Source organism: Adiantum capillus-veneris, chromosome 9 (genome assembly GCF_014529385.1).
Source record: "Adiantum capillus-veneris isolate H3 chromosome 9, ASM1452938v2, whole genome shotgun sequence".
Classification (NCBI taxonomy): Eukaryota; Viridiplantae; Streptophyta; class Polypodiopsida; order Polypodiales; family Pteridaceae; genus Adiantum; species Adiantum capillus-veneris.
Window position 1 is genome coordinate 151,334,873 of NC_140939.1, and position 27,359 is coordinate 151,362,231.

General features: G+C 41.7%; 1 protein-coding gene and 2 pseudogenes across 1 annotated transcript; 2 read left to right on the forward strand and 1 right to left on the reverse strand.

Moving 5' to 3' along the window:
* On the reverse strand, positions 1 to 580 carry LOC147451386 (uncharacterized). The gene is made up of 2 exons (XM_086520916.1): positions 266 to 580; positions 1 to 156 (listed from the first exon to the last, which is right to left on the reverse strand). The coding sequence occupies exons 1-2, from the start codon at positions 578 to 580 to the stop codon at positions 1 to 3; spliced, it is 471 nt and encodes a 156-aa protein (XP_086377042.1).
* Positions 581 to 12,111: 11,531 nt separating this feature from the next.
* LOC147451387 (uncharacterized) lies at positions 12,112 to 22,071 on the forward strand (annotated as a pseudogene).
* LOC147451388 (uncharacterized) lies at positions 14,519 to 17,882 on the forward strand (annotated as a pseudogene).
* Positions 22,072 to 27,359: the final 5,288 nt, after the last annotated feature.

Below are 27,359 nucleotides of genomic sequence, written 5' to 3' on the forward strand. Positions count from 1 at the left end.
TTATTTCCATAATCCATGCATCTCTTGTTGCACTACGGCTGCATGCATGTCTCCAAAGTCCTGCTTCTTTGAAACATCTTGCTCCTCTTGCTGCTCTATCATTTGATCTGAGTCTCTTGAGTCTTGGTTGGGACCAAATCTATGTCTCTCAGAGTGCTACCCAATGAGAAATCGACCATCCCCTCCGTGCTGATCTCTGCATCCTCTTTTCTATCATCCGACTCGTTATCATCCCTACTACTTGTCCTGCAGTTTTATTATGTACCTCAAGCCTCGTCTCCAACGTAGTCGCCGAGGGAAAAAGAGGCCACTTGAAGATTGCCCCATTCTTCTCACCTGTGTCATCATCTGACTTTGTCTCTGTGTCTGAGACATCATCCTCCAAGTCGTTAGTGTAGTACTCATCCACCACTGCTGTAAGATCGTCCAGCACTTTGCGCTTCCTGTTAAGCATTAACCTCCACCTTCCTACCTTGCCATTCATATATAGCATTCCAAGAAAGACCGCCTCGTTCTCTTGAATCCCGTACTCAATCTCTTCTTGTTTGAGAATGAGCTTCTCACGTACAGTGATTGACATCTTCACATCCCTCAATCGTCGCCTGAGCGCGGAGAGCTCCTCCTTCCAATATTCCTTACAATCTAGTAACTCTTTGATTGCATAGTCTATGCTCTTGTGAAAGCCTCGCCAGACACAACACGCCTTAGCTGTATTGCCTTAGCTTGCCATAGGTATCAGAGATATTTGCTACAACCTGTTCCTCGTTGATCGCACCATGACAACATGGCTAAAACGCCAAGATGCATGATGTATATCATGGTGTAGATGGCCAAAATGTCTTGCTGCCTGATGTGGACAGAAACACCTATACGTACATGTATGATATAGAGGCAAGTAACTCCATGCCTAGATGTAGATGGAGAAAATCGCCATGCTGGCGAAAGAGAGGTCACTAGAGCGACAACTAAAGATAGAGAAATGTCATGAATGTGTGTGTGAGCTCCACCCGAAATAGAGCAATGAAATATGACAATTTTCTATCTCGTTGGCCACAACATTACCTGTTTGAAAGAAGCATTGCGTAATCGTTGCTTAGAAGATTTTTAAAAAAAAATATAAACAAGCGTCGCTTAAGCAACCCAAAATGTTGCTTATGCAATGCTAACCAATGCTTATGCAATGCAATGCATCACTTATGCGACGCAAAATGTTGCTTAAGCAAAGGTAGTTTTTTTACTCATTGGCGACGCTTTTTTGTCGCTTAGATCCTCGTTAAGTGCCTCGCTTATGCGACAAACAATAGCGATGCAAGTAATGACGTAAATGTTTGTTTCTTCTGCCAGGTTGAAGTGTCACTAAGGACGTCGCTATAGGGAGGTAATTGTTGTAGTGAGTTTTGTATGCATCTAGAGTGGTTTTTGAAGAAAACATATAGTCAATCACACTATCACCATTGTGCTTTTTACATGTAAATTCATTGGTGCCTTGCCATAGAGATACACCATTTGCAATGAGTATTCCGTTACTATTTGACATATGTAGAAGTGACTTTCCATAGTGATCCAGTTCTTTTGCATCATTAGAACTTCGATTATGTATGTATGAGTCATCCATTCTTTTTGAGACATGTGGTATGTTGACTTGTTTTGTGTCGTGTTTAACGTATTTGTGCCAAAGACAATGACTCCAGCCAAGTCCTTGTAATGAGCAATGTCTTCCTCTAGTTCAACAAAGGACTGATCTCTATCCATATCCAAGCAAGCATAAAAGTTGGAGTCATAGTGAGAGGAATGTAGCAACCAGCCACAAACATGACTTGACCATTTGGTGGGCTGATTTTTAGCCATAAGTAGAATTTTATACTTATCTTCTATGACAATGGAAACATATTTCAAACCCTTTTTGGTCATACATGCTATGCCTCCTTGGCCTCGACGTTGCTTTGCATTTTTGGCCCACATCAAAGAATGCACATCGTATTTGTCAAATCCAAGAATTTTTTGTGCATCATGATCCAATGTTTCAACACAAAGTATCACATTGGAGTCATTGGTAAGATGATCAATGCCAATTCCCACATTCCATGGATACCTGTTACAATTTCAAAATCTTATTCACAAGTGTGAGTTGGTCTTATAGATCATGTGTTCGTATTTGTTTGGTGGACTTGCATCCTCCTCAAGTGACTTTTCTTCTTGAGATGACACATTAACCTTCTTGCTTCTTTCCTCATATGCTTTGCGACGTACATTTTGTTGCATAAGAGTCTGATCTTCATATACATTACAACCCGTTCCTTTGTGGTAGATCTCTTTATCTTTACCTCATCAGCCATGGTACATACAATAGGTCTTTCTCGCAAGCGAGGGGCTCCTTGTTTTCCAGCTTGATGTGCACCATAAACCATATTGATTCCAGACATGCCAAAGTATGTAGCAAAAAACTCTTCAATAGAAATCGCAAGAGATTGGGATTTTTGCATGCTTTCCTTCTTGATTCCACAAATGACGATGTTCCTTGAGCATTTTTGCCGTTCTTGCAATTCTTGAGTGTCCACATGCTCTACATTCTTTGCTTGGACAACGGCTTGCGTGATAGGAGATGTAGAAGCCACATTATCCTCACATATATCAACCCATGATTTGGATGCATTTCTCATCTCACATACATCATGGCGTATTGTATCTATTGTTTCCTCTTTCAATAGATGATCACTCTCAGATTTTCTCAAGCGCTCTTTCAATACATTCATGTCAACAAGAGAGCGCTTACATTCTTGAACTTCATTCTCAAGATGCGTTGTTTGCATTTCAAGAACCTTCTTGAGGTGCTCATTCTCCACAACAAGAACTCTTAAAGTACCATTCTCTATTGCAAGTGCATGCACCCAGCTCTTCCTCGTGCTTGTTGACGGTTTCTTGTAATGAGACCAAGTAATCCATGATCATTGCTTCTGTTGTTGTAGACAATGTGGTTAGATTAGCATCCAGATTCCTTGGATATTTTGCATCATTCTCCATGGCGAGTGTGGATTTTCCACCCTTGGGAGTTTTTTCTGCCATTTCCTTTAGATCGGAAAAAAATGCAAAGTTTTGACAGTTTTTTACTTCTGAGATGCTGTTACAGCAAAGCCTTTCATTGCATACCCTTCCACCGATATTTTTCTTTCAACTTGGAGAAGGTTTCCCACACACCCCTGTGTCCAGCCCATAGACTCTCATGAAACTCTTGCATGAGCTTTACTTGAGTCTCTTTTTTACATATAACCCGTTGTGGTGTAGCACCCTTTTGTTTAGGATCCTTCCATAAGTAACCATCCCTTAAAAAGTACCCATATGCTTTCCTGCGTATCCTCTTGAATTCTTATTCAGACCAATCATCCTGTTTTGTTAGAGTACTCAAGTACCTTCCAATAGAAAGCCAATCACCTTCATAAAGATCTTTCAAGAACAATTCAAGTGAATTAGTCATGCAGACATTGTTACCTTTGACATGAGAGATAGAATAGAATTTTGTGCCTACATCATCTCCCTCATCAATCATTTGTGACTCATCTTCATACCTTGCCCTTGATAGAATATCTGCCACTGTATTGTCTTTACCTGCAATGTGCTTAAACTCGGGATTTAAGGACTTAATGTAGGCAATCCACCGCAACATAGCAATGTCTAGTGTTGAGCAGCTTGTAATCATCCCAAGAAGTGGTAGACAATCTGTTTCTACAACCACACATGCACCAATTAGGTACTCTTTCCCACTTTTCAAGGTTGTAACCATACCCCATAACTCTCTCTTTATATGTGGATAGTTTCTTTGGCGAGCACTTAGTACCTTTGCTCCAAATCTTACCACATACCTGTGTCCTTCTTTGTCATCTTGCCCTATTGCCCATCCAATCCCTGTAGGACTGGTATCTACTGTCACAATCACTGGCCTTTGACACTCATAGTCTACCTTTCTCAAAGTCGTTGCTGACTGGAGTAACTCCTTTAGCTTTTTCATGGATTTTACATGTGCTTCTTTCCATTTAAACTTTTGATTTTTTCTAAGCAGCTGATAAAGAGGATCAGCTACATGTGCATAATGTGGAATCCAAATAACATAGAAGACACATGCTCCCAGAAACCTTCTAACCTCAGTGATGCTAGTGCATGTTTCTTTCATTCTTTGGATGGCATCTACCTTTGATGGACAAGGTTTCCTACCATATGGCCCGCACATGTGCCCCACAATGAGCACTTCTTTGACACCAAACATAGACTTTTTAATTCCTTGACAATGTAAGATTCACTTCTTCCAACCTAGAAAATTTTTTATCACAATCATTTATGTGATTTACCACAAACCTGCGACATCCCTTGAGATCCAAAGCTTCATCTTTGTCACTTTCTTCACATCCTTTGATAGGCAAATCATCAATGAAAGGCATTGTGATTTGAGTAATAAAGTCACGTAAGACCTTATTTATCCCATTCATCATATGTGCAACCGAGTTGGTTGCTCCCTGTGGCAAGGTACACATCCTTACCAAACCCAAAGGTGTCCTCATGGTTGTCAAGTCTCTGCTTTTGATTGCAAGCTGAAATTGATCATACCCTGAGTAGAGATCCCCCATTGAGTAGATTGCCCTCCCTGCAAACGCCTCTACAAATTCATCCACAATTGGACCTGTTCCTACATTTCTAATTGTCACCTTGTTCACTGGTTGCATATCTTGGATGAAGCGTAGAGAACCATTCTTCTTTGGAACTATGAACCACCTGTTTGAGTATGGAGCACAAGAAGGCTCCAAGATTCCCATTTTGATTTTCTCATTCAGTAGCTCTACTAACTTTGGCAAATGAGCCTTTGGAACCAGAATAGGCCGCAGATTCCAAGGCACATGAGGTATTGTGAAAATTACCATAGGAGCTACAATATAAGGATCAACACATCCTATCTCATGTGGCTCAAATGCAAAAGCCTTACCATGCTTTGAAAGCATTTCTTTGAAGCACTTTCTCTCCTCGTGTGTTAGAAACTCCTCGCAACCAATCTGCAACTCTTGAAAGGACTCCTTTGTGAAGGTATGCCCGATCTTTTTAGAATTCCGCAAACTTGGTTGTAAAGAATCCTGTTCAATCTTTTCCTTCTTGTTGGGTGGTAAGGGTGAAGCTACTGGTTTCACCTTCTTTGCTACACTCTTGTATTTAGTTTCAACATGGACTTCCTCGCCAACTGTTTGGCTTTCTTTAAAGGCTTCTATTACTTGATACATTTCCATAGAGCAAACTTCCACAACTTCATTTTCAAGATGCAAACTAGACCTCATTATAGCATCAAGCTCACCCATAGTATCTACAAAAGAAACATGTTCACACAAACCCAAAACATTTTCAGTAGGCTTTAGCAACCCACTTTTTTTCATGCCTATTTGTACATTATGTACATATTGCCTCTCATATCTCTTCAAATCTTCAAGTTTTGTAAAACATATTGATCCATTCCTTGTTACCAAGGAGCTCATCGAGAAAGTTTCACCTGTTTTTGGATCAAGCGAGACCCTTTTTCTTTCTGTACCACTGCAATCCCGCTTTACAATGGTACTTGGCCAAAACCCATCATTTCTCTATGATCATGAAACTCTTTGCTTACCTTTGGTAGAGGATGTTCTCTGAGGTTGTCACCATTTCTTTCATGGTTTACACAGACTGTGAGAAATCGGACAGCTCGTTTACCATCTTTGCTACGTATTCTAGCATATGTTGAACCATCGTCCATTACCTTTGTTTCCATTCAAACTCCTACAATGTAGGGTTGTCCAAGGATGAGATGATATGAAGATGTATCCTGTACAAAGAAGTTTTGGTCAATCTTTACATCACCTATTGTTACCTTCACACCTAGACATGCTGCATACAATTCACCGAATGAATTTTTTGCCACTTTTACCATCCAGCCATGATCTGTGTCCATCGGCCATTTGCACTTGTTGTAGAGACTCTTTGACATTATGTTTATTTCTGAACCATGGTCAATCAAGGAAACAAATGGCTCTTCAAGATCACCTACCTTGACCAAAGTTTGTGTAGTAGCCCTTGCCCAATGACTTCGTGAATAGTAACTCCTAGGAATATCTTCAACTTCTTCATCATCATTTGAGAAATACACTTGCTTCACTTTCCCACTAGATTGGTAGCATCCTACCACAGCTCCATCATTCTCCTTATTTTGCAGTTGCATCCCTTGTGTCTTTGAGGTTTCCCCTTCAACCTGTGGACGAGAAACTTTAGCAAGGGTTTGCCTCTTTCTCTTGATGATGTCAATGATCTCCTCATGGAATTCATGCTTTGCAATGCCAAGAACTTCTCCCAGAGTAAACTCAATCTTGCTATTCAAGATCCTTTCCTCCAAGACTTTCTTTAAATCTGTAGCAACCTCAATATTAGATTTTAGTTTATAAGTTGGGCCTTTTGTCTTACCTTTCGTTGGCTCTTTCTTCTTTCCTGTTGTAGACTCCTCCATGAGTACTTCAGGTGGAGATGCTCCTTGTGTTGAGGGTGTTTGAGAAGGCATTGAGTCGCTTCTTCCCCCACTTCTAGAAGATCTTTTTGATGGTCCTTCATCAGCATTCTCACGTCTGCGCTTCTCTTCTACAATTGCCTCATTTTGTTGGCAGTTTGTAATGTAGGCATGCACTGACAATGAGTCCACTGGATCATTCCATCCTGTTTCTAGACGTATGCAATCACCTGCTTCATGTAGAATCTCTTTTGTAAGCTTTCCCTTTTTAGCTAATTGTATGACATTTGGCCAAATTTGACCATGATGGTCAATCACCTCTTCATCACAAAAATGTTCAATTTTTACTCCATAAGTAGCTGCCTCAACTGAAGAGGTGGCATGCTTGGTTGCCATATCTTCAACTAAGGTTTGCATTCCCCCCTTCCCAAAGTTAGTTCTCAAGGGTAGACCTGTCTCTCTTAAGTGGATTTTACCATCCTTAAAAAAGACAACATCTTTTGACAAAGCATCACTAAAATCATCACAATCCCTTCTTACATGGTCTGTACTATCACACCAAATACATCTATTAACAAACCCTTCTTTGGGCTGTTGTCTTTGCCTAGGAAGTGGCCCTGATGGTTGGCCTTTTTCTTCAAGCTTTGCAAACTTCACCTTCAAGTCATGCATTCCCTTCACAAGCTCATCTAGCATGGACTCATCAAACTTAGGAGCGATAAAAGTAGGCTTTACCATTTTGTCAGAAGTTGAGGTGGAAGGACTTGTAGTGTTTACTACCATCTTGTCCCTTCTTCTTTGTCGTTTGGCAAGCAGTGAGACAGCACCTTCAACCTCATTCCAGTCGGTCTTTAGTCCTTGCTCAGCATCTTTATCTTCAAGAAGAAGCTCCAAATTTTCTTGAAACTCTTTACCTGCAGCTTGTAAGAAAAGATTTGTCTTCTCTGCATCTAGTGTGGCCCTTTCTGTCCTAGTGAGTTGTGCATAGCGCCGCTCAAATTCCCTAAGTAGCTCTGTTATTGATAGTCCTTGCTTTGGCTTGACTACCCATTCTAAGAATGTCCTTTTGGTCACTCTCTCCGAGTCCTCCATGAAATATTCCTCCTTTAAAGCTACTTTGAGTTCTTCCCAATTTCTCCCATGCCCATCTTTAATTGCCCTAACATGCTCCCTAATTTCTGGAGCAACAACTAGCTCAAAGCTTTGAATCATCTCACCTTCTGACACGCGATGCAGCTCCATCTCCTTCACATACTCGCGTAAGTACTTGGTTACATCTTTGCCATTGAACTGATCCATTCTGTTGACGACCGCTTGTATGGCCTTCGTTGCTGAAATCTCCCTTCTTTCAGTAGCATGTTGTTGTTGCATGAACATTGCAAATGCTTGAAAAATTTGCATTGTTTCTGGGTCAAAATGCATACCCTGTTGCTCAACATGATCACCCATGGTTACGCACAAACTCTCACCCTAGCAGATTCGCGTCGGGTTCACCAAAAATATGTCGAGAAATTTGCGGTCTTGCCAGGAAAGCACCGGGCTTATGGCTGTGAGAGTTTGTGAGAGAACTCAACAAAAACTATATGAAGGAGTTAAACCATAGATGCCATGAAGACTAGGGTTTGGAAAGAAGTGCAATCAAAGAAAACTCACTCTTTCTCTTTTGCACTCACACACACACAAAGAAAGAACGCAAAAGAGAATGTCAAAACAATACGAAGATGAAAACATCAAGGCTATGGTCATATCGTATCATGGGTAATATGAAGGGTTAATGGATGAGTTAATGGCATTCAACCTTGACTGACCAAATAGGCTACGAATTGTTCTTTGGAATTGTAGTTTTGTGCTTACCATAATATAGATATTTTGTCTAGTGATTGGGATTAATTGTGTGTACAAATCCTCTTGGTTCATAGCAAGATAACTACGCTTACATCAAAAGAAAAATTATAGTCTATGAGAGGTAGTATGATGGGATCCGGTGATAGAAGTATTTCATTGAGCCTTTCAGGGCCGAAGAGAAACACTATACGTTGTTGAAAGTGTATGTTGTGGCTAATCCATACGTTAATTCTAATAGATCGTACAGAGTGAAAGCGATAGAAATGATCATCATGTGGGTTATTCATCTAGGATAGTATGTGAGAAATGTAGATATGAGAGAAGTGAAGAGATGAGAAGTTTCCCTCCCAAGCCCTATTCTTGCCCGTAGGCAATAACGATACTGCGGGGAGAGATGTACCTGTAGCAAAGAGAACCTAGAGAGGATGAATTACTAAGAATGAGAGAGATAGGTTTGGTTAAGGAGATGAGATTAGATACATATATATATATATATATATATATATATATGTTGGATTAGAGATGAAAATGAAAACAACAAGAAATCAAGAAAACATCAATGTAGAACACATCTTACTTGAAACCCTTCGGCACCATTATTGATGGGAGAGAGAAAAAGAGTGGATAATTCCACTTTGATTGATACACCAAGTGCAAGACCTTCTTTGATTAGAGTTGATCTTCCAAGGTTAGCTTGTTGCAAGAATGGCTAGCCTCCCTCTAGGAGAAAGTGTAGGCTTGGGCTTATGTTAATGGCTAAGTACAATTAGGCATTACTACTCACTCCCTCGAGAATTCCTCTCATCAATGGCTTGAATGCTTGAGTTCATTCCAAGGAAGAAGAGGTCCCCTTTTATAGGTGAAGGGAACCCCCAAGGGTTTACACAAGAAGAGAGGAGCCAGTGTGAACAGGAAATGGAAAAGTTGGAAATGAGCTGCCCCTGCATCATGTGGGCAGACTGGGGTCCAGTATTTTGATCATATCTCCTCAACCGTGGGTCCAAATAAAAAAGTAAAAATATGGGCAAAAACTTCAGCTCATTAGCTACGATTTTCATTTTAAAATCCTTTTCCAATTCGGATTGGAACCTTGTGTAAAAAAATCATCAAAATAGGGTCCATTTATGGCAGCAAAAGTCTTCATGTGGTCTCCTTAGCCTAGACTTTCATTTAATTCCAAAGGACACCTCATGCCATATGAAAGCATGACATTGCTCCTTGACAAATTTTTGTAATCATGCTTACAATAATGCATTAAAATAAGTGTATCTTTGAAATCATGCCACCTAGTGTCCCACTAGGATTTGATTCTCTCCTAGTAGCTATTTAAAAAGAAATATAAGAAAAGTATAAAAAATACATAGAATATATATATATTGGAGTTTACCCTAGATATAGGATCTAGCTAGGGTGTGAGATGATAATGAAATAGTAGAAATAAAGAATCAATGCTTTTTGCCCCAAGTTAAAGAGGCGGAGCTAATGATGCTTTTCCCATAGTATTTTGTGATGGTAAAGTAAGGATATGTTACCCTTGAGAAAAATAATAGGATGAGATAGAAGGCTTATTATTATACTTAAATATGCATATGTACACTATAGGAAATATAATTATGTATCTAAAAAAATACAAGATAGATCTTGTAGCATGCATTCCCACTGTGTACGTGTCACAGCACGACAACGCCTGAGATTAAAATTTTTTGGTGCAATGGTAAATATAAACCCAAAATAGTCACCCACAAGACAATATAATCATTAACTCCATCATCCATAGTACGTATTGTTTGCAAAATAAAGATACAAAAATGACAAGCGTGAATTGATGGAAGTAAATAAATGACAATTGTACACAACAACAAAATCACTTGATTAATAATCATTGCAAATATAGTAGTTACAAACCATTGTCATTATTTAAAAAATATACATGGTTTTCAAAAATACATAGTTACATGGTCTCATGATATATAAGCTATGACAAAAGGAAACTAATGCTATCTAGCTATGGATAAACTGACGTCGTTTAATCAGACGTCTCATCGCATCCAAGCGGCGTATCTGTCGGATTCTGCAAAAAAAAAACAATAAGATAGATTTTTGTAAGTATAAACATATAGTGAGCGACGTTTATAAAACAAGACAATAAATAGAAAAGAATAAACCCTAATACTAATCATGCCGCCGCGAGAAGTAAAGATGTCTATAAGGGCGTTTAAGCCCTTCCTGCCTGCGTACTCATGCTCATATGGTGTGGGATCACGTCCTATAAATGACTGTTGGAGCTATATATGGCTCACTCTACTGAACTTGGTCTCACCTATATATTTGTATCTTGTCTTCAATATGAATCAGTCTTTGGGAGCGTATATGGTGTGTCTCTTGTCTCGTCTCTCTCTCTTTCTCTCTACATCTCAACATGGTATCAGAGCGGTAACGATCACGCGCCGATTCAATTCATGGTGACAATAGTATGTGTATGCGATTCATATGTAAAATTCAAAATTGTTAGGGCAGTTAGCCCAAAGACTATTTTTTGAAAGCTGAAAGGAGAGCTATGCCACGTTAGCGAAAAGACACAACTGAGATCGCGACTTTCGATCGTGACTTTTCTTTCTCCCACTTTGTCACTCTTTCTCTGCACCCGACGTCAGTTTCTTCTGCTTTATTGAACCTGCTCTTCTTGCAATCTATTCTGCCCTAAAGTAAAAGTAGACGTCAGTTTCTTCTGCTTTATTGAACCTGGTCTTCTCAAATCTATTCTGCTCTGAAGTAAAGGCAGGTACAACTCTCTCTCTCTCTCTCTCTCTCTCTCTCTCTCTCTCTCTCTCTCTCTCTCTCTCTCTCTCTCTCTCTCTCTCTCTCTCTCTCTCTCTCTCTCGTGAGATGAGTACGGATGCGCAAGTTATTCCAGCCAGGGGCTGTGTGGACTCTATCTTTCTACAGATTGAACTTGCTCTTCTCGATTCTATTCTTCTATGAAGTAAAGGCAGGTACAATTCTCTCTCTCTCTATCTCTCTCTCGTGAGATGAGTACGGATGCGTAGGTTATTCCAGCCGGGGGCTGTGTGGACTCTATCTTCCTACAGGGGTTGAAGCAGGAGCAGACCCCGCTGGGGCTGCATCCTCTATATTCCGCATGGTACATGCTCTGCACCTTGCGGGGTAGCCTTTGTTGCAGGCAATATCAAGTCAGCTAGGGGCTGCGTGTGGTAGATAGGACAACTTCGAACATTTTTGGTTCGACATCGGGCACAAGGTCCTTGCATTACTTTTGGCTTATGGTTCATGCCCGCAGTGGGCTGTGAATGTGCTTTTACCCGCCATGGGTTGTTGACTACTTACTCTCCACCTGGTTTCAGCTGAGCCAGAGTGTCGAGGCTTTTTGAGGTTATTCGGCTGGTCTCCCGAGCGGGGCTTGAGTCCACATTCTGTATGCAAGATAGGGTGAGCTGTAGTGCTCCAAACCCTATCCTACTCCTTTTTTGATTGAGCCGTGTTGGCTCCCCGAGTCAAGATGAGTCTCTCCTCACTGGTGGGATATGTATTGAGTTGGATTTACTGGTGACACCGGCCACTATAGACCCGGCCTTAGTTCGCTCTTGGGCTATGGTTTGAGCCCGTGTTCAGTGCATTGTGCCTCCTTATGCTATGTATGCACCTGGGGGTTAATATATGGTATACGAGCTCTTGAAGATGACCTCGCTAAAGGCATGAAAAGCTGGCCCAAGAGGAAGCACAAGTGAAAGAAGAGGGGAGTACAGATGCTTTGTGTGTGGACGAAGTGGAAGACCCGCCTGACTAGGGATACAGACGGTCAGGAAACTGTATGTTGCACCCTGAGTAGAGGCACTGTGGTGCTGATTGAAATGGGCGCCGATCGAAGTGACGGAAGCTGGCTAGGGCAAATTGATTGCTGTACTAATGAGTCTCCTAACTAGTTAGTCAATGGAGCCAAAAAGGGCCCGCTGATGGTGAAGACATGCAAAGCCGTTGGCAGGCATGAAGGGAAGGACAAGAGAGGTCTCGTCGTCATCATGACTAACCCTCGAACTCAATTGATAGGGAACGTGAATGCGTGTAGTGACTTCATATGGGACCTCGGAGAAGGTGCCCAATACTGGGATGCGTTCGATTATGGAACAACATGCATGCGTGGAGGTGCAGAGATAATAGCACGAGGAAATGCACTTGGCCGGGTTTGCCCGTCTTGATAGACGGGAGGTAAAAAGACCAGTATTGCTCCTAATGGATCAGAAGGTAATGACTCGAATGTAGGCCACAGATGGCCGATGGATTCCCCATAGAAAAACATGTTGGACGAACAGGAGATGAGCAACATAAACGCGAATCGAGGGGCCTGGTACTCACACGGACTGGTATATATCAGCTGGTGGGCACAGCCAGGCAGCAGATTATGCTGAACCAGAATGAGACTAGACAGAGGACAACGAGTAGACTGTCTGGGGTAGGAAGACGCATGAACAATCAGAGTGATTGACTTCGGAAGATGCGAAACAGGGCATGGGACCCCCAATTAGGTAGAGTGGGCACACTGATGATTGTAGCTTTCTTACGGTTGGTGCTGCAAGGGCTTGGTAGTCACGAGCAAGGCACGCAGGTGATAAGCAGCGTAAGGAATGTGACACGAACAAACGATAAAAAAAAGGCTCATTCATACGCAAATACAGGTCTCAGGGCAGCCTATAGTGGGGTTGCATCCTTGTCATCACAGGTTACGAGTGCAGACAATGAGCAGTCCTTCAGCTGAGCCAGAGTGTCGAGGCTTTTTGAGGTTATTCGGCTGGTCTCCCAAGTGGGGCTTGAGCCCACATTCTGTATGCAACACAGGGTGAGCCATAGTGCTCCAACCCTATCCTACTCCTTTTTTGGTTGAGCCGTGTTACGTGACACATCCATCCCTATGTGTCCGTGGACAAGCTACAACACGACAAGGGTTCAGTCAGTCTAGTCAGTCTAGTCAGTCTAGATTTAGACGTGATTTGGCACATTTGTGAGTCTATCCGTAGACCGTGCATGCCCAGTCACTTAGTGTAGATGCATATCCTTTTGTTGCACACAACATGATCATCAGTATCCCCTTCAGAATCCATCAAATTCAGTCAGGGGAATTTTCTAGTGCATTTAGCCTATTTTCCCTATTTTTGGTATTTTCACTTATTATTTTTAAGTGACTTTCCAACAAAAGTAGGTAGGGCAATTTTTCTAAGAAAATATATAAGCAAACCCAAGTTAGCACTAAATGGAAGAAGAGGCAGCAATGGCTCCACGCTCAATAGGCAACTTCCCAGCACAACCCCCCCGGCAAGAGACTTAGTGTTTTCAGCCAAGGACAACCTGGCATTTTCTCCATTGCAGATCAGCCCCAACGATTTTTATTGCAGACCAACCCGGCGACGGCCAGACACAGTAGATCAGCCTAGCGTTTTTGCATTTGCAGAATCCCAGCGACAGAAGGACCAAAATTCAGCCCTAGCGTTTTTAGTTGCAGATCAGCCCCGGCGTTTTGCACCTTTACCGCGACGGAAAGTGAAGGAACATCAGCGTTTTCAGTTTTCAGCAGTTAGTACCCGCAGATTAAATCCTGAACCTCGCAGATCTCATCTTCCCGCAGCAGTTCCTTGCCGCACGGTCAGTTTCCGCAAGATTTATAGTTTCAGCCCGGAAAACACAGCTTTCAGTATCTACGTTCTCAGCGCGTTGTCTTCGCATCGTCGTCATCGACATTGTCACTGACATAGACTCAAAATTCAACGAAGAGAAGATTAGCAGATTTCAGCCCATAGCGTTTTTGGACAGCAGTAGAAAGATTGAAGATTTTAGCACTAGTGTCATCGTCGTCATCATCGTCGACATAGCCTAGACTTGCATTAGTCTCATGCATACCATACCAGATTATGCAATCATAAGTAGACCACTCTCGCTGATGAGAGTGGGGCCTTCGGAGGAGGGCGCAACTTGAATGTAAGGGATGCGGGCCAGGTAGGGCCAGTTGATATGCGCCTAACCAATCGTATGGCGCTGAGGCGGGTGACGGGCTTGATGCCAAACACATCAGCTAATGGTACCTACAACCCAAGTATGAATAACCTTGACCCAAGGACGGTCGGGGATGCAGGAATGTCAACTATGAGCAAACTGTCTTGGAACATGGGTAGTAAAGAGAAGTGTGGAGATGCTTGGGAAGGATGGTTAGAGTCCTCGCAACCGGGGGGAATGAGCACAGAGTTACCAAAGGTGATGGGTGAGATTCTGATGCGGATGGACATTGATGTGCAAGAAGAAACAGGACGTGATTGGGGGTATGACCTAACAGCGATGCACAATGATCGGATTATAGCTGGGGTTATGGAGAGTCGACGGAGAATGTCCGCGAAGTTGACTTATGGAATGTTTACAGGACCGAAGCTATGCGGGGTGGATCCACTGAGGCTATCCGCCATAAGGATATAAAGTTGGGAGAAGCGAGCCCTGTCAGGGACGCACAAGCATGGAACTGAAGTGAGCAAGAATAGCAAGTTCCCGACTATGGTACCCTCAACGAGGGGCCAGTTGACTAGAGATTCGCAAAGCTGGGTTGAGTGCAGCGGGAGCCCCCAAGTCTGGTTTGAGGGGCCATGCACGATGCTTTTGGAGGGCTAGGTGTCCACTCTCTTGAGGTGTCCTACAAGAGAGAAGACAACCTTTGTTCTGGTCCGGGTAGCATGGACTATTGTAGTCAAGGCTAAAGAGTCGAACGAGATACAAGTACATCGCAAAATTGGGGCCCCATTGGGGACAATGTTTTTCCCGAATCATAGGGAGTTGGGAACGCCAGAATATCGAATCTGGATCTGTTACGATGCTCGTCTTATGGTACTGGAGCTTAATGCTCACTGGATGCAGCACTGAAGCTGGCATGGTGCTGAGTAAAATGGGCAACAACCGGGGTCACGGAGGGTAGCCAGGGCAGCCTGATTGCTGGCATGCAAGGAATTGAGGTTGGGCATCCCGTCAAGTCAGGATGAAACGCTGAACCTGGAGCGTTGCATGGATGTCTTGATGCGGTCCAGGAAGGTCCAATTGATATGCGTATAACCAATGGTATGTCGTTGAGGGCAGGGACGTGCTTGATGCCGAACCCATCCGTCGATGGTAGTTATAGTACATGTACGAGTAGCCTTAACCCGAGGATGGTCGGGGATGCAGGAATGCCAGCTATGAGGAAACTGGCTTGGGGCACGTGTTGTAAAGAGAGTTGTGGGGATGCTTGGAAAGGGTGGTCAGATCGCCGCATTTGGGTGGAATGAGTAGTGAGTTACCAGAGGTGATGGGTGTGATTCTGATGCAAACGGACATTGATGTGCAAGAAACAACAGAACAAGATTGGGGGCATGACCTAACAGTAATGCACAGTGATCGGACCTCAGCTAGGGTTATGGAGATTTGACGGAGAATGTTTTCGAAGCCGTCTTATGGGTTGTTTGCAGGAGCCAAGCTATGTGGGGAAGATCCATAGAGGTTAGTCGCCATAAGGATACAACTCGGTTGGAAAAAGCAAGCCCTATCGGGGACGAACCTGTATGGAACTGAAGAGGACACGAATAAACAGTTTTCGACTATGGTACCCTCGACGAGGGACCCGTTGGCTAGAGACGCGCGAAGCTTGGTTGAGTGCAACGGGAGTCTCCGAGCCTGGTCGGATGGGCCAGACATGATGCTTTTAGAGGGTTGGATGCCCACTCTCTCGAGGTGTCCTGCGAGACAGCACGCGACATTATTAGTGGCCCAGATAGCATTGACTATCGTAGTCCCGGTTAGAGAGTCAATCGAGATACAGGAACATAACAGAATTTGGGCCGAATTTTTTCTCGAAAATGTAAGGGCATGGGGGTTTTGGAATATCGAATCTGGAACAATTACTATGCTCATTTTCTTGTACTGGGTACTAATGCTCACTGTGCGCATCCACCTTCCCTATCAATTGAGTTCGAGGGTAGCAGTCTAGATTTTCTGTTGATGGTAGGCTTTGGCATCAGCTGTGTACTACGTTGAGGGGTCATTTTATATGCTTCTTTGAGGTTCTAGATCAGTCAGAGTTTTGCATGTCTGAGGGAGAGCTGGACCAGCAAGATGGATTATTTTATATATGTTGTTTACTTGAGTCGATCGCCTCTTCTTGTCTCTAGGTGATTGGCTGTCTTTTTGTATGTGGGATATGGTTTTGCCCCCTTTATGACATACCACGGATCAGCCTTTCGTATGTGGGATATGGTTTTGCCCCCTTTATGGGAGACCACGGATCAGCCTTACCGATGGTTTTGGAATTATAAGATGCTCCACCATCATTGGTTTTGGATAAGCGTAGTGGGTGATTGACACAAGAGCGTGGAATCGCTATCATGGTTCCGGACCAAATGAGTGACCATACACTATGCAGATTCATGGATCAACTATAGTGGACATGTGCGGATTGGATTTCTTACTAGTTAGGCACATTCTCCGTGTTGTTAGAGCTTAGTAGAGTGAGCTATTCCAGAGCTGTGCGTACATACATGTTGTGGGATCCCGGCTTGAGTAAGGGGACGTGCTCTATGTTGTTCAATTATAATCGCCATTTGGGGTTGGTTTGCATTGCCTCCTTGAGACTTGGATATGCAGGTTCAGGCTACAGTTCAGTCTTCCTACCATCAGCTCCAGCCCTCCTCTTGGGCCCTTTTTGTTAATCGCTTCTAGGCTCCCTTTGTCTTATCAAATCAGACCTACTTTTCTGCTCTTTTTTGACCAATTTTTGTGGCTTCTGTCTCGGAATTTTATCCTTAATGCAGCCCCCATTTGTTGGCTGGGTCCGGTTGTGTATGGCTGGATGACTGATATCCTGATAGTCTTTGCAAGACATGTAATTGCCTCTTGGTTATGGTGGACGATAGATGTACAAACCGGCCGACTTCAGAGAGGATCTATCAGTTGTTTGAGAAGGGATGGAGTACTTCATGTGAGAAGTGGCTTGTACATCGAGGGATACAATTAGACATGACAACTCAATTTACTGAGGAGGAGATGGAGATACACAAGGGAAGAAATTGAAAGGACATAGATTGGATGCTTGGCATCAAAGAGGTGATAACATTGACTGTCATGAGTAGGATGTGGAGACAATTTTTAGCATTTCTAGACGGCCTATGATGAGTTTAGATGCTTCACTCCTTGCATGGAGGACACAATGCCTTGTGTGGTTGATACGTAGTATGATAATGCTACGGACACTGATGAGTCCGTAGAGCTCGATGAGGGCTTGATAGAGTCTTATGCACATGACGATGGGGATGCTTGGGAGTATGTGGTAGATGAGCTCATTACTAGTGAGATGATGTACGAGGATGTGGACATAGGTGACGATGAGTTCTTGCCTCTTGTTGAGGAGGATCAACATGATGCTCTTATGAACGCCTATGGGGCTTGTGTGGTAGAGATGACCAGTGAGGATATGCATAAGCATCAGCACCATGAGTTGCCCCAGTTTTGTATGATCTAGAAAAGTCAATGTACATTGTGGAAGCCCTCTGCGGTGTGTAAGCACGACTTAGACAATGATGTAGATGAGGAGATTTGGCGCGATGTTATGCCCGATTAGATATTCTATGATCAGCCTATGTCTATATGCAAGTTGGGTGAGCTCAATGGGAGCCAGGTAGAGCCTAAGGGAGACCCTTGATCTGGGTATGATTGGACTTTGGGAGTGTGAGGATGTTATGCATGACTTTGAGTGCGAGATGGAGGAGATGGTGTGCGGCACATGTGGTTTCCGAGATGTGCTTATGGATAAGCGCGTAAAAACTGTAGTCCATGACGATATATTGGACATTATGCACAAGGCTCCTCATGTTGTCAAGCATCACAACTTGCCGCTTGTTGTGATGAGGAGAGTATTTGTGACTGCCTTATGACTTGGGCAAGGATCAACCCGTTGTTTCAAATGAGCCGATCAGGCTCCATGTAGTCTTTGCAGAGCTCGAGTCATTTTTGATCTTGGGCTTATCATCAATTCTGGGTTGGCTTGGCCGCGAGCTTGAGTTCTATGAGTGGCCACCTATTGATAGACATGCAGATCAGCCCGCTACGCTTGTGCCTCGTGAGATGTTACCTTCAGTGCATGCAGGTCTCAAAGACTTTACAGATTCATAGTATGTACAAAGATTTATTTCGGTCTTGATGAAGCAGCCTTATAGCTTTGATCTGTCTCATTTTTCCTTCTAGGCTTTCGTATGTTTGTATAATTCAGATCAATAATACCAAGGTTGTTTCATTTGTGTCCATGTTTCAAAATTGTGATGGGTAAGATTAGTTTTATTGGTGATTCCTTGGTCAAAATGTACGTTACATGGGACATTCTCATGGAAACATGAAAATTTGTTGCTGAGCATATTCTGTCAACCTCCTTTTGGGCTCTTTGCTGACCAGGTTTTGCGGCTTCTACCTTGGCATTTTATCCTTGATTTAGCCCCAGTTTGGGGCCTTTTGCATCAGCCCTTGAGAGGCTTTCCTCACTTTTTCATTTTCAACACAGCTTGGGGCTGATTTGGGTACAGGTCTTTGAGCAGGCCACAGATGGCCGATGGATTCCCCCTAGGGAAAAACATGCTAGACAAACAGGAGATGAGCAGCATAAACACAAATCGAGGGGCCTAGTACTCACACAGACTTGTATATATCAGCTGGCGGGCACAGCTAGGCAACATGTTATGCTGAACCAGAATGAGACTAGACAGAGGACAGTGAGTAGACTATCTGGGGTAGGAAGACGCATGAACAATCAGAGTGACCGACTTCGCAAGATGCGAAACAGGGCATGGGATCCCCAATTAGGTAGAGTGGACACACTGATGATTGTAGCTTTCTTGACACGGTTGGTGCTCCAAGGGCTTGGTAGTCACGAGCAAGGCACGCACGTGATGTTGAGCTTATATGTGAAGCTACTCAATATATGGCTTCTCTATATATGGCACTCAGGTCCCCTCTATATATACATGTCTATTCTAAACACTTTGGGGTTCTACTTCTGTGCTCTCTCCTTCTCTCTCAACATGGTATCAGAGCAGTACGTTTTTGTTTTCAATTTTTCTCCTGATCAAAATCGATTTTGCAGAAACTACCCGCGTGAGGGATCGGAATCGATGTGGTCTACAACTTTGCAAAGGGAAGTTTCTTCAAATTCTGCACCGATTTTGAGTTATCGTTCACGGACTGCGTACATACCTGAAAAACAGCTTCCGCGTTTTGTTTTTGATTTTTTTGCTAATTGAAAACGATTTTGCAGAAACTACCCGCTTGACAGACCGGAATCGATGTGGTCTACAACTTTGCAGAAGAAAGTTTTTTCAAATTCTGCACCGATTTTGAGTTATCGTTCGCGGATTGCGTACATACCTAAAAAGCAACTTCCACTTTTTGTTTTTGATTTTTCTGCTAATTGGAAACGATTTTGCAAAAACTACCCGTATGGAAGACCGGAATCGATGTGGTCTACAACTTTGCAGAAGAAAGTGGTTTCAAATTCGGCACCGATTTTGAGTTATCGTTCGTGGACTGCGTACATACCTGAAAAGCAACTTCCGCTTTTTGTTTTTTATTTTTCTGCTTATTGAAAACGATTTTGCAGAAACTACCCGCGTGAGAGACCGGAATCGATGTGTTCTACAACTTTGCAGAAGAAACTATCCGCTATAGGAGACCGGAATCGATGTGGTCTATAACTTTGCAGAAGGAAGTTTCTCTAAATTCTGCACCGATTTTGGGTTATCGTCTCGGACTACGAATATGTTTGAAAATCAAAATTTTACTTTTTGCTTTTGATTTTTCTCATAATTGAAAACTTCTCAATTATATTTTTCTTCATCAATCATATATTTGTTACTGACGTAACTTTGCTGCAGAAGCCAGTTACACATCGTTCCGATTCAGTCGAGCCGTTGATAATCGTCCAAATTCTATCGAGCTACTGTTGGTACATGATCTTTTGTTATATGATATACTCGTTCATTGATTCTGGTATAATTATTCTTTTAGAGATATAGTTTACGTCGTTTTATTGATAATTTCTCATTGATACCATAGTGATTTTGATGGTACCATGATGATGTTTTGTTAATACTTTGGTCATGGTGATTTTCGTTGATACCATGATGATATGCCATTGATACCATGGTTATTCTCGGTGGTGCCATGATGATATTTCATTGATACCATGGTTATTCTCGGTGATGCCATGATGATGTTTAGTTGATACCATGGTTATTCTCGGTGATGCCATGATGTTGTTTCGTTGATTCCATGGTGATTTTTGTTGATACCATGATGATGTTTTGTTGATACCATGGTTATTCTCGGTGATACCATGATGTTGTTTCGTTGATACCATGGTTATTCTCGGTGATGCCATGATGATGTTTCGTTGATACCATGGTTATTCTCGGTGATGCCATAATGTTGTTTCATTGATACAATGATTATTCTCGGTGATATCATGATGCTTTTCGTTGATACCATGGTCATTTATTCATTTTTATTGATATAATGATGATATTTTGTTAATACTTTGATGGTATTCATTGATCACTACATTGATAAATGTTGTTTTATGTAGTATATACACATATCATTTGTATCACGTAATCACACATTTTGTACTTTTACGTTTATACTTTATGTACCATATGTTGTCGTGCGTATATATGTCGTCAAAAGAGTGGCGTCGCGAACCATCTCTTATGGCATTGTGAACGTAATTATTTCATTAACGATGCTAATAATTTTTATGACATGTTCTTTTTGGAGTCTATGATCTATGTAGGATTGATCAAAGAATTGATTTTATGAAGACAAACTTGGTGACAATAAAAGATTTATGAAGATATGTTTGGTGATGCCATATTGATGACAACATGAAGACATGTTTGGTGATGCAATATTGATGACAAGCTACACAGCAGATTCACGGAGACACTTTTGATTACAAGCTAATCGATAGCTTTTATACCTCTTTATTGAACCTTTGTATTCATTATTGTATTTGATAGGATAGGAGTAATGTAACTCTTCATAAAACATTCATTGTAAAAGGAGTGATGTAGCTCCTCGTAAACATTTGTATAGTTAATGATTTTTATAATATAACGGTGGGTGTATATAGAGCTGTGGGTTTTTCCCTTGATCCACCAAGGGTTTTTTCATCCACAGTTAGGGACCCTTATTTGAGCGGGGGTGTTGAGCTTATATGTGAAGCTACTCAATATATGGCTTCTCCATATATGGCACCCAGGTCCCCTCTATATATACATCATCTCATGTGTGTATTCTACACACTTTGGGGTTCTACTTCTGTGCTCTCTCCTTCTCTCTCAACACGTGATAAGCAGCGTAAGGAATGGGACACAGACAAACGATAACAACAGGGTTGATTCATACGCAAATACAGGTCTCGGGGCAGCCTACAATCGGGTTGCATCCTTGTCGTCACAAGTTGCGAGTGTAGATAGTGAGTAGTCCCACAGTGGGGGCTGTGTGCAGGTGGCAGTCAGAGCCCTGAGCGGGCCAGTTGGAGCCGCAGGCCATCCTAGTTGGGGTCTACACCCGGCCCTAGTTTGCTCTTGGGCTCTTATGGAGCTCGTGTTCAGTGTATTGTGCCTCCTTATGCTATGTATGCACCTGGGGCTTACATAGCATAAGGAGGCACTTATGGTGACAATTTTTGCATGCCATGCTTGGAAGCAACTACTCTGCTATTGGAATGTGCAAATGGTGGAAAAAGTCGAGATCAGTCTCTCTCTCTCTCTCTCTCTCTCTCTCTCTCTCTCTCTCTCTCTCTCTCTCTCTCTCTCAAGTACTCTAAGAGCTGCCCTAAATATACACAACCAAAATACTTCTATTAAACATAAAGTGTTGATTTTAGAAATATTTATTTAAAAAAATATATTATAAACGTAAACTATTGCAAAAATGTATACATTTCACATTAAATCTAACCCTACACAACAACTTCACACTCAACCATTAGCTAACTGCCCCATTCTAGTTACAAATTTTATTTTTGAGCGTTGATTCTTGTTAACTGTGGTTGTTTTGTGTTAAGAAGAATATTATTAGTGTTTTATGTGGCGTTTATTTCTAATCAATCTAATCGTTGATTACGTTTTCTTGTTAATGACACCCTGAACTTCATCTCAATTTTTCTTGCTGTTCTACTCAAAATTTGGAGAAACGGAAAAAGCGCCATGGATTTAAGTTCTTCGATTTGAGTTTTTCATGCTGTTCTTCTCAAAATTTGGAGAAACGGGAAAAGCGCCATCCTCGAGCTCTCTGATTTGAGTTCTAGGTTTGCATTAATCGGAGTTCGTAGCAAAAAGTTATGATGTTTTTACTACAATTGAGCTTGACGCAACTTTCTTCGTCCTACTTCTTCGTGAAGCATCCGCGATCGTTTTTCTTATTTTGGCGTTAAATTTTTCGAGAAGATTTAGCTTTTTGCTATTCGTATTGTGGCCGTCAATCTTGCGTCTCATGCCACTCTATTTTGAGGACTCGTTTATTATTAACGTCTCCTTTACCCTAATTTTTTTTTGGGTGACGTCTCTCACATCTTTGGACGTTTCTTGAGCATCCTTCTTACCTTTATCGTTGACAGAACACAGAACTCATATCTCTCTCATTCTCAATTGCGGTCTTCACTATATATGGTGTGCAGATTCTGCGATCCTATCTTATACGTCTTCTCGCAACAAGATATGGCTATGAATATTCTCGTCAATGGCTTTCCTTCTGGCCAGCGTTCTGTTCCTCCTTTCCAAGGTCAAGGATTTCCAGGCTGGAAAACAAAGATGTTGTTAATTCTTGAAGGCGATGAACTCTCCGATGTTGTTCTTGGAAATCGTCTTTGTCCGCCTCAGCCTGTTGATACGGATAATGATAACGTGCTTATCACTGAAGGACCTATATTTGAAGATTGGAATGTTGCCTATACGGATTGGCAACGACATGATAAAGCAGATTGTCGGTATATTCTTTCTGCTCTTACTGATTCCCTTTTGCTTGATATGTATGAACTGCCTACTTCCCACAACGTATGGAAGTACCTTATTGCAAACTTTCAGAAGAAATCTGTTACAGAAATACTTTATTTGAGAGGGTTGCTTAACAAGTTACAATATGAAGTTGGTACTGCCATGACGGGACATATTGAATCTTTCAAATCTATTATTAATCAACTTGCTTTTGCCGGTGATCCTGTTCCACAAAAGCAACTGATTACACTTATCCTTGATATGGTGAAGGACTCTTCTTATGATATCATTGTTACTATTCTCTCTAATAAATATGGTCTTGATTTCGACCAAGCTTGCATGTCTTTAATTGAATACTTTGATCAACGTCAAGAACGTCGGAATTCTAGTCACGATACAGCTATGATTTCACAAGAGGAGACTGAGTCACAACAGATGGAACGTGCTTTTTATGCTCGAAGGCGTCCATTTCAACGAGGAAACCGCAGAGGTGGCCATCGCGGTAATATTTTCTCTCATCTCAAATTTCCTATTAAGCAATGTTCTTACTGCAACAGAAATGGCCATACTAAAGATGATTGTTGGGCACGTCAATATGATGAAGAACAAAATATTACCACAAAACAACCACGTTTATCTAGAGACTCTTCTTCTTCTTCTTGTGAATATTATGGACGATCTGATCATCCCACTCATATGTGCTATAAGCGTCGATTCGACACAGATCGGAATAGAGCATATGCTACTGAACATCAAAACAACATTGTACCAGAAACAAGCTGCGTCCTATGTTCAGTTGCTTCAGACAGAATACTTCATGTACGTGATGGATCACTTTTTTTTGTCGATTCTGGTGCTACAGGAAATATGACATATCAGTCCAGGTGGCTCCATAACTATCATCCACTGCCAGTTCAACGTGTTATTTATCTTGCTGATGATACTACTTGTCAAGTAAAGGGTATTGGAGACTTCTATCTTGGTACCTTATCTTCTTCCACTCGAATTTTGCGAGGAGTATTACATGTACCAGATCTTCAACGTAATCTTCTTTCAGTTGCTAGACTTGTTGATCTTGGTCTGTTTGTTGGATTTGATCATACCAAATAACGAATTGAGAAAGATGGACAGACTATAGCCACTGCTCCTCGAAACGGTAATTTTTTTGAACTCTCTCTCAACGATGCTGTAGCAAATATTGTCACTGCTCCAGGTGATCATGATTGCAAAGTATGGCATCACCGTTTTGTTCATGATGATTTCTCAAAACTCCTTGATCTTCAACGTCGTGATCTTGTTCATGGCATGGATCTTAAAGCCCATCCCCATATGGGAATTTGTGAATTTTGTGCTCTTGGGAAACACAATCGTAAACCCTTTCCTCTTTCAAATACAACTCATTCTCATGACATATTGGATCTTGTTCATACTGATATATGTGGACCTCTACCTTCTTCGAGATCACAATATCGCTACTTCATTACTTTCATTGATGATTTCTCAAGGTATCCGACTGTATTTCTACTTAGAAAAAAATCTGAAGCCTTATCTGTTTTCAAAAAATTCCACAAGGCTGCGGAACTTCAAACTGGTCGTTGCCTTAAGAAGCTTCATAGTGACAATGGAGGCCAATATGTTTCTCGAGAGTTTGTGAGTTACTGTGCTGACAGTGGAATTCATCATAAACACACTATTCCATATTCACCTCAACAGAATGGTATTGCTGAACGAAAGAATCGCACTATTCTCAATGCTGTAAGATGTATGCTAATTCATTCTGGCTTATCTCGTGTTTTCTGGGCTGAAGCTACTTTGACAACATCATTTATTCAGAATCATCTTCCTACTACTGCACCCTCTAGTAAGATACCCATCACAGCATGGACAAGCGACATTCCTTCTGTATCTCATTTTCGAACCTTTGGATGTATTGCTTATATTCATGTTCCCAAAGAAACACGAACAAAGCTTGATGCTCCTGGTCTTAAAGTTATTTTTATTGGATATTCTGAAACTTCCAAAGGCTACAAATTCTATGACCCTTCCTCCAAGAAAGTAATTGTGAATCGTGATGCTACTTTTAACGAACAGCTTATGGGAGGCTCATGGTCCATGGATGATTCGGATGATACTAAATCATTGCTTCAGGCTTTTCCATTTCTTTCAGAAGATGAAACTCTTCCTATAGCGCAACTTTCCTCTTCACAACCATTCATTCCCAATGTTGCCAATGATGATATCAATGATATTTTGTTTTGATTTTGAACATGGCTCATGTCATGTTTATGATGACGATATTGCTGATAATGCTTTTTCTACTTCCGAAGATCCAATTACTTATGATGAAGCTATCTCTCCACCACAAAAGGATCAATGGCAAGAGGCTATGGAAGCAGAGTACGATTCTCTTATCTCTAAAGGTACATGGATACTAACTGAATTACCTCCTGGTCGTACAGCTATTAAATGTAAGTGGGTGTATAAGACAAAAGTAAAAGAAGATGGATCTTTTGACAAGTTCAAGGCGCGTTTAGTTGCAAAAGGTTATTCCCAAGTAGCTGGTGTTGATTATCAAGAGACTTTTTCACCAGTTGTTCGCATTACAAGTGTTCGAGTTTTATTGGCATTTGCTATTCAATTTGATTTAGAAGCTCATCAATTGATGTGCGAACTTCTTTTCTTAATGGTGACTTGGAAGAGGAAATTTATATGGAACAACCAGAAGGGTTTGTTATTCCAGGTAAAGAAGACCTTGTTGCTCAAGTCCATAAGGCACTATATGGTCTCAAACAAGCTTCGCGAGCCTGGTATACAAAATTTGATCTTTTTCTCACCTCTAAAGGATTCATCTCTTGCTCGTCAGACCCCAACTTATACATAAAACGCCAAGGTAGCAGTTTTGTGATTCTTGCTCTTTATGTGGATGATACCATCCTTGTTTCCAATGATTTGGGATTTCTTCAGCAAGTGAAAAAGTTATTGTCTTCTACATTCGATATGGTGGATCTTGGAGAGATTCACTCTTGTCTTGGCATTCAAATCCAACGGAACCGTACAAAAGATATTTTATTCCTTCGACAATCAAAGTTTATTGCAGATACTATTCAAAAATTTGGTATGGAATCTGCACATTCAACCAATACACCTTGTCTTGCTAGCTCTACGAAGAATACTTCTGACAATGGCGGTCAACTTGTCACAAATCAACCTTATGCTAACTTGATTGGATGTATTCAGTTTGTTGGCATGAACACTTGTCCTGATATTCTGTTTGCTGCTAATTATCTTGGACAACATCTTGTATGTCCTTCTCTTAATCATTGGTCTGCTGCAAAGCGTGTATTGAAATACTTGAAAGGCACTACAGATTTTGGTTTAGTCTATCGACGACAACTCACATCGGATTCTATGCAATCTCTTTCTCTTTTGGGTTACACAGATGCAGACTGGGCAAGCTCACATTTATCTATGCGATCTACTAGTGGAAATTGCTTCTTTATAAATGGTTGTCTTATTTCTTGGACCAGTAAGAAACAACGTTGTGTTGCAATTTCTACGACTGAGTCTGAATATGTTGCGGCATCACTTGCAGCTTGTGAGTTGATTTGGCTTCGACAAATTCTGGTTGATATTGGGCACTCTCTTCTTTCTAGCACACCCTTGCGGTGTGACAACCAAATTGCTATTAGTCTTGCAAAAGACTATGTTCAACATAATAAGTCAAAGCACATTGCTGTCCATTATCATTATGTCAAGTATGAAGTACGCAAAGGAACCATTATGGTTGAACACTGTCCAAGTGACCAGATGATTGCAGACATTTTGACCAAAGGCCTGAATGAGTCACGTTTCATCCTCTTGCGCTCGGAGCTTGGAGTTGCTTCGGCCTCACTCTTTCTAGATTAGCTTCTTTGCTATTGTAATAGCTTTGTACATATGACATTGTAATCTTTTAG

Excerpts from the sequence above, each read along its gene's own strand:
- LOC147451386 (XM_086520916.1), bottom strand. The coding sequence starts at position 580 with ATGTCAATCACTGTACGTGAGAAGCTCATTCTCAAACAAGAAGAGATT. Across the intron at positions 157-265 it reads CGTTGGAGACGAGGCTTGAG|CACTCTGAGAGACATAGATT; the intron begins GTACATAATAAA and ends CTCATTGGGTAG.